Genomic DNA, 8,758 nt, shown 5'->3' with positions numbered 1-8,758 from the left:
TGTGAAAATCTGACAAAAAAACTTGAATTTCAAACGATTATAATAAATAAACGATTATATATTTTTCTTCCAATCATCGATGTTAAGTCTGATGTTTTTCCTGATAACAATTTATTTAATTGTAATTGTTTTTTTTTAATTTATAACAAAATATTTTGCAAGCTAGCTTTAAAAACATGCAATTTTAAAGGACGATACATTATTTTTTCGAAAATACAACCATTCCTTCCAAAGAAGAAATGTGTAACAGCATAGCCACCTCTAATACAAGGCCCCGCCTACGCTATTGCAATGTCGCAGTGTAAGTAGGCCTAGAATCTAATACATGATTGGTGAAAAAGATCACTGGTATTTTTAAAAATCTTTTTCACCAATCATGTATTAGATTCTAGGCCTACACTGCGACGTTGCAATATCGTAGGCCGGGGCCTTGTTTAGAGGTGGCTATGATTATAGTAATGTATGTTTAACAATAAAAATTTGCCCAAAATGGTGTGTGAATTAAGTTATCATTTACATAACCTCTAGAATGTGTATTCCATTAGAGGTAGCTATGATTATAATGATGTTTAACAATAAAATTTGCCCAAAATGGTGTGTGAATTAGGTTATCATTTACATAACCTCTAGAATGTGTATTCCAAACTAAGGTTTAAAGCAGTTTTGGGCGAATGCCTGTTGTTTTTACCTGCATTGTATAATAAATTGTCTATGAATAAATGTTATCATATAAATGAAAAGACAATTTAGCAGTTACACTAGGCTACTGAAACGAATTCTACTAAATTTGTAATAATTATCATCAATAAATGATAGAAGGAATATTAATAAATTTATAAAATTTAGGAGTAGAGCAGTTTTGGGCTGAGCCTGTTGCTATCTCCCATTCAATTTATATGATTTGTAATAATTGTATTAATAATAAAAAGAAAACCCTAATCAATGTTTGTAAAATCTTTGTATTTAACCGATGCTACTGTATCATCTACGAGGGTAAAGCTGCGTTTACATCAAGTTTTAGCAAAATGTTAATATCTTAATCCTTATAGATTCTATTAGATTGAGCATAACTTATCATACACATGATGAACATATGTGTTTGTCAAGTTCCGTTCAATCTAATAGAATCTATAAAGATTAAGTTTGGTGTAAACGTAGCTTGAATCAATTATTATCCGCAATATAGGTATATTTTTCTTCATACTGGTGGACTGTTGATTTGCATTGATGATGCATTCTTTGTTAATTTGTGCTTACATCTGGGTTAGTTTCAAACAGCTATTGCAATTCCATCATCACTAGCAAGCTGTCAATTATCGCAGTTAGACTCAACTCACACTTAGGCGACTCAGGTTGAGAAGAGACTGGACTCTAGTGGAGAGCATGTGTATTCAAATGGTGACGTCGCGGAGACTAGAATCGACTGGTCTGAGTGTCACCATTTGGAAACACATGCTCTCCACTAGAGTCCAGTCTCTTCTCCACCTGAGTCGCCTAAGTGTCAGTTGAGCCTAAGAGTGTAAGAAGGGCACAGTATGAGAGACTACCAGCGTCACATAGCTTCACCAAAAACAACTACTAGGACTATCGGCTTCAGTCAATACTCACATTTGTAACATAGACACCCTATACACTGTCTATTATTAGTGTGTTGTTGGGAGTGTAAGAGTGTAAGAAGGGCACAGTATGAGAGACTACCAGCGTCACATAGCTTCACGAAAAACAACTACTAGGACTATCGGCTTCAGTTAACAATTTGTCAATTTATTGTGAGTTGAGCCAAACAGTGCTACCAACATGAACAGAAATACGGATAATAATTGACTCACCCTCGTATGATTTTGCATCTATACTATACAAATTTTACAACACAATTTAGATCAAAACTAAGTTCACAAGAGTCCTCCACAAATACAGCCCTGCGGAACTCCACAGCTTCTTTCTCAACTAAAGATTTCAAGTCCTTCGCCCCAAACACAATAATTATCAAGTCCTTCCACCAACGGTCACCCATCCACCATCAACACGGCCTGAGCGTGACGAGTGGTGAATTTGGATGTCCAGTCTGCTCTGGGATATCGGATGTTCTCGTAGCTGAACATTTGTCAGTCCATCTAGTTCTCCACCAGTCTGCTCCTGGTAAACTTCTATATGTCGTCATTGGTCATTTCTAATTGTTTGGGCGTGTCTTCATCACTGATGCGCCTCCCATCAAACAGGAACCTCAGGGAGGATGCTGGGACCGCCTGCAAAATTAGAGTTTAGTTTAGCTTAATTTTCGTCATATAACACTACAGAATCAAGCAAAGCTTGGTAGTATATGACACGACAAAAATATTGAGTACAGTACTCAAAATAAGTAATTGACCGAGCGAAGTGAGGTCTAAGATCCAAGTCGACGGTTTGGCATTTCTCTTAATGTTTAAATGTTTATAGTTTATATGATGCGCATTTACGGCGAAGCGCGGTAATAGATTTTCATGAAATTTGACAGGTATGTTCATTTTTTAATTGTGCGTCGACGTATATACAAGGTTTTTTGAAATTTTGCATTTCAAGGATAATATACAAGGAAAAAGGAGCTTTTCCTACAGAATCAAGGGGTTCGCGACAAGGTGCCACCCCGACTACTTGTCCCCTTGTAGAACCGGTTTTTAGGGGACAAGTAGATGTTATGCTATACCCGTCTAGTTGCATCCTTTCTGAGGAGGTGACAACTAGTCGGGGGACACCCTGTCGTGAGGGTGCGAGGTGTCAAGTTGTCGTTTACGGTCGGGACTAGTTGACTCCTCCAGTCCAGTAGGTGTCAAGTAGTCGGGGGGACAACTTGACGGCAATGGAATATTTTTACGAGGGTACAAGTAGTCGTCTACGGTCACGACAACCATCCCTCGACTCCACTCCACAAGAAATCACCATTCGGCTGGCTCTTCATTTGAAAGTTGGAAAATGAAGCCAAACTATCAAGTTCTATATGGAAAGGCACTAAGATTCCTAATTTTGTATTTTCAACATCATGTCTTTGTGAGTGAGCCTTTTCAACCATGGTGCAATCAAGAATAAGTATAGAAACAGACTGGATGTTGAAAGAGCCTCAAAATATTTCTTTCTAATTCGAGAAATAATTTCTTTCAATATTTGCAGTGATACATATAGCAACACGCTAATCTTCTTAATAATCATACTCATAAAATTTGTTTGAACAGTGTCTGTGAGTGAAGAAGACACAGACACAAGACTTGAAGATTCTCATTGGCCATCTTATGGTCTGATTGCAATCTGAGCGCAAGTGTGTATAAATAACTATTTATCCTCATATTAATTACCGGACTTCATGTAATACCTCAGTTGATAACCAGACTGATAGCTTCATCTGTCAGATCATTGATGAATGAAAATTCGACTGTCCATTAGGCTCAATTTACTACTCGTAAACGGTGCGTCTGACGGGAAAATTTATTTATTTATCCATTTTCTTTACATACAAAGGCTCACAGAGATCCATAAGGAGCCTTATTTACACAATTAATGAAACAATTTAACTTATATATATATTTTGAAATATAACTGAACAAAATGTGTTTAGAATTGTGTTCTACATCTGGTTCAGTCATCAAAAGGGCTTATTATTCATTTTTTTCTGTTTTCAACCAACTCGAAAAAATTTATCCTAAAAATAGCAAAGACTGCTAAGACTGTGAATATTTCCCGAACGTGCGTTTGACGGGAAAATGTTACTGAACCAAAAGTGCTTTGAATTCAATTCTACATCATAACCAGTAATCAAAATGCTTGATCCCTCCTCCCTACGCCGCGGGGGTGGTACCAACCGGTGCTCTCTGTAGGTGACAAGTAGTCAGGGTTACAACATGACGCCAGCGTGCAACGTGTCATGTAGACGTGAGCCACCCCCGTCTACTTGCCTCCTTTCTAAGGAGGTGTCAACTAAAGTGCGAGATAAATTACTTTTAACATGAAGAGGAGAAACCCATTTCTCCCTCCACAGTTTGTAGCGTGGACACAGACAGACATCTTGCGCACAATTGGATGCGCCGTGTCATTTTGCTTCATGTTCTTGTGATAAAAACATCTCTGTAACATACACAAACCAATATACCTGCTGACCAGTGTGCCACTTGGATCATTGCCAGGAATAGATGGAGGGGAGTGTTGCCGCGTCGCGTTACAAAGCTCTCTCACTCAGACACAAAAGAAGGAGAATGCTGCTAGGTAGTGGGAGTGATTAGTGGAGGATAGAGAATCGGACCTCTCCGTCTTCGAGAAAGAGCCGTGTTAAAAGTAATTTATCTCGCACTTTAGTCGAGGAGACACCCTGACGCGAGGGTGCGAGGTGTCAAGTTGTCGTTTACGGTCATGACTAGTTGGCACCTTTGGTCCAGTAGGTGTCAAGTAGTTGGGGGGACAACTTGACGGCAAATGGTGTATTTTTACGAGGGTACAAGTAGTCGCCTATGGCCAAAATGACCAGGTGTCGGGGTGCCAACTAGACGGCTACCCGAATCAAGCAAAGCTTGATATAGTGAGGTCCACGTTATAATGGCAGTGTACGATTGACAATACTGTTGCTGTCCTTTTCTATCATACAACTAAACAGATAGCGCTATCTCTCTCTCTCGCTTTGGTAGAGAGTTAGTGGGGAGGATATTTTTTATATTGTTTCCAAAGAATGGACATTGATATGTCCAAAGCTCCGCCAATTTATGTACATGCATAACAATATGATTATTATCTATAGTTATTATATTACAAATTGCTTTTTCATATCATATACAGTTCAATAATTATTTTCTTAGTCTATATTATGTAAATTCATCTATAATTTTGCTGTATTGTAAGCTATTGTATATGAGTGTATAAGACAGTATATATGTAATCTACATAAATAAAGTACTCAATCAATCAATCGCTTTGCAATGTTGTCAGTTTGACAGAATATTTTATTTTACTTTTGACAGTGACTGTACAAAAGTAAACAAACAATTCTCAGCCGCCATTTTTTTCTCCATTCTATCAAAATACTTGAGTAAACAAGTCGTATAATTCATTAACTAGTAGTTCTGTGAACAGTAGACCTCACGCAGTATTCTCATCCACAAGTACCTGATTGAAACTATAGACCTTATGGAAATACAGCAATAGACTGGCTTCTCCACACATCTGTGTAATCACTTGTCAGCTGATTTATGATGAATAATTCTATAGTCTGATTTTTAATCTAATATTGGCGTATGAAGGAGGCTCCTTTTTCCTTTTATACTAGTAGTTCTGTGAACAGTAGACCTCACGCAGTATTCTCATCCACAAGTACCTGATTGAAACTATAGACCTTATGGAAATACAACAATAGACTGGCTTCTCCACACATCTGTGTAATCACTTGTCAGCTGATTTATGATGAATAATTCTATAGTCTGATTTTCACTCTAATATTGGCGTATGAAGGAGGCTCCTTTTTCCTTTTATACTAGTAGCTCTGTGAACAGTAGACCTCACGCAGTATTCTCATCCACAAGTACCTGATTGAAACTATAGACCTTATAGAAATACAGCAATAGACTGGCTTCTCCACACTTCTGTGTAATCACTTGTCAGCTGATTTATGATGATGATTTAAGCTGATATTATGTGTGAGTTGAGCCAAAGTTCTATTTATATTAGCATAGAGGAACAATAGATATCCCATGGCATAAGCCGTTTATGTCGCAACTTTTACTGTTATCTCAAGCCGATAGCCCACGTAGTTATTTCCCGTGAAGCTTTATGACGCTAGAAGTCTCTCATACTGTGCCGTTCATACACTCTTACCCGGTCAAATCAGTAAAAATCAACATAATTGACAGTAATCGGCTTGGGATAACAGTAAAAGTTGCGACATAAACGCCCTATGCCAAGGGATATCTACTTACGCTATTGTTCCTCTATGATATTAGTTTTCTGTGATTATTAGAATCAATTATTATTATTATCATGTTTAGAAAAAACTCACCACTCGATCGCTGTATGATTTTTTGAGTTTCCCCATTTGCGTAGTCATCTTGACTCTGAAATGTATTTCGTTGGAGTCCTGAAAAAATAATACAAGTTTGAAATAAAAAAAAACTAATTTTGAGTCACTGCAAATTTGTTACTACAGTGAGATTCATTGCAAACTAAATAAAGAAATAAATGTTTATTTCCCCCAAAAAAAACTTTTGAAAAATCAGATGATATTGAAGATGAAATATTGAAGATGATATATCAGATGAAATTTAGATGATACTGTACTATATTGTAGTGATAATGTATCATGTTGTGTTGATACTGTATCATGTTGAGGTTGTTCTTGTTCTAGAGTGAGGTCCACGTTATAATGGTATTTGATTAGCATTGGTGTTGCTATCCTTGTCTGTCATTCCACAAAGCAGATAGCGAATGAATCAAATCATAGTGTTGTGTATCAAGTTGAGATGATACTGTATCATATTGTGTTGATAATGTATCATGTTGTGATTGTTCTTGTTCTATAGTGAGGTCCACGTTTTAATGGCAGTATTTGATTAGCATTGGTGTTGCTATCCTTGTCTATCATTCCACAAAGCAGATAGCGAATGTATCAAATCATAGTGTTGTGTATCAAGTTGAGATTATACTGTATCATATTGTGTTGATACTGTATCATGTTGTGGTTGTTCTTGTTCTATAGTGAGGTCCACGTTGTAATGGCAGTATTTGATTAGCATTGGTGTTGCTATACTTGTCTATCATTCCACAAAGCAGATAGCGAATGTATCAAATCATAGTGTTGTGTATCAAGTTGAGTTGATGATACTGTATCATATTGTGTTGGTACTGTATCATGTTGTGGTTGTTCTTGTTCTATAGTAAGGTCCACATTATAATGACAGTATTTGAGTAACATTGGTGTTGCTATCCTTGTCTATAATTCGAGAAAGAAGATGGCTCTATCCTCTACCACCTCCGCACTGCTCCCAGATCGTCTAAAGTAATCAATCACATTTTATTCTTCAAGAACATGTATTTTTCAATGATTGAATAATAAACTCTCATGATTGAAATGACATATTTTGTTAATTTATTATATTCATAGTTTTGAAAAACGATCTGGGAACAGTTTGGAGGTGGTAGAGGATAGCGCTGTCTGCTTTGTCGGATGCTAGACAAGGATAGCAACACCAATGTTAATCAAATACTGCCATTATAACGTGGACCTCACTATAGAACAAGAACAACTACAACATGTTACAGTATCAACACAATATGTTACAGTATCATCTCAACTTGATACACAACACTATGATTTGATACAATCGCTATCTGCTTTGTGGAATGATAGACAAGTTTAGCAACACCAATCTTAATCGAATACTGCCATTATAACGTGGACCTCACTATATTATATCAAAAAATTTAATAAAGTACCGGTATTTCAATTTTTATCCATTTAATATATTTTTATTTTCAACATTTTGCGACTGCTTTTTTTTAGATTACTGCCTACATGACTCTTACGTAATGAAGACTACAGTTACGGATGGACACGTTGAGTCAACGGTCCTGGCTGCTCAACTACATTGGAGAAGACGTATGTGAGGCCCTGAATTGATCAGTTGCGACTTGAAAACTCTGACACCAGACCTGAGCCAGCCAAGTCACAGGATATTTTTCATTTTCAAGGAGTATAAGACAGGTTAGTACCTAATGGTATATTGATATAGTGAGGACTACGTTATAATGGCAGTGGAGAAAGATAGGAGAACAACGTTGCCGATCCTCTGTCTTGTCAATTCCTTCTATAAACGGTAGCTGATACAGGTTTATTGATGTAATATCAACTGTTCATTCTCGTTTAAAATAAAATATCGGGGCACCGAGCTTCGCTCGTTATTTTTATTTATTGATAAACAGAACACAATTCTCTAAAATGATCATGTCTATATTTCACAGCTGCCTATATGTCATCTTATGAATTTCGGGGATGCGATATTTTGATTTTTCACATACTCACTCGCTCACTCACTTTTTTACTATCCACAGCTGTTTCAGCCAAGGATGAATTATCCTTTCAATGTCGTTCAGCGAGTTTTCTCAAGGATGAGACCTAGTGCAATTGAATCTTTATAATTATCATAAACCTACTATGTTCCAAATTTCGTGAAAACCTTTTGGGCCGTTTTCGAGATCCGTTAAACATAAATAACCAGATATAGAAATAACCAGTTATATAAATACAGAAATTGCTCGCTTAATATAATAGGATAATTATATGTTATTAAGTAAGAATTACATTTTTCAAAAATTTCTTAATAATTAATTCTACATTGTTAAAAGACATCCGGCAACAGAGCAAGTGAGAAAAGATAGCACTATCTGCTTTGTGGAATGATAGACAAGGATAGCAATGCAATTGCTAATCATACACTGCCATTATAACGTGGACCTCACTATAATATTAAATTATGTATCACAAATATTTAACTTATCAATTTTGTAAGTTTATACATTTGTTGAGCGAGCGTAGTGAGTTCTTACTGAAGATTAGAGCCTTGAATAGTTATTAGTTTGTGGGTTTGTTCGCAGATTATTTTTGAGTAGCAGGTAACTCTTGCTCTACAAGGGTCTAATTTAAAACTTGACAAACTGAAATCCTGAAGAATTAAAACCAGGCCTGTAACCATCCAGTGTGTATTGTGAATCCATATGCAAAATGTGAAGTTAATGAGTTGAGTAGTTGAGACGT

At 36.5% G+C, this 8,758-nt stretch overlaps 1 protein-coding gene across 1 annotated transcript; it reads right to left on the bottom strand.

Moving 5' to 3' along the window:
* Window positions 1-1,665: 1,665 nt before the first annotated feature.
* LOC111054679 (small ubiquitin-related modifier) lies at window positions 1,666-6,134 on the bottom strand (the record flags this gene model as incomplete). The annotated part of the gene is given in 3 exon segments (XM_039445286.1): window positions 1,666-2,153; window positions 2,156-2,246; window positions 6,008-6,134. Coding segments are annotated over 3 exon segments (385 nt in total), but the record flags the coding sequence as incomplete, so codon positions are not given.
* Between the last annotated feature and the right edge of the window lie 2,624 nt (window positions 6,135-8,758).

Source organism: Nilaparvata lugens, unplaced genomic scaffold, assembly GCF_014356525.2.
Source record: "Nilaparvata lugens isolate BPH unplaced genomic scaffold, ASM1435652v1 scaffold6561, whole genome shotgun sequence".
Lineage (NCBI taxonomy): Eukaryota > Metazoa > Arthropoda > Insecta > Hemiptera > Delphacidae > Nilaparvata > Nilaparvata lugens.
This window is presented reverse-complemented; position numbering and strand designations above follow the sequence as displayed.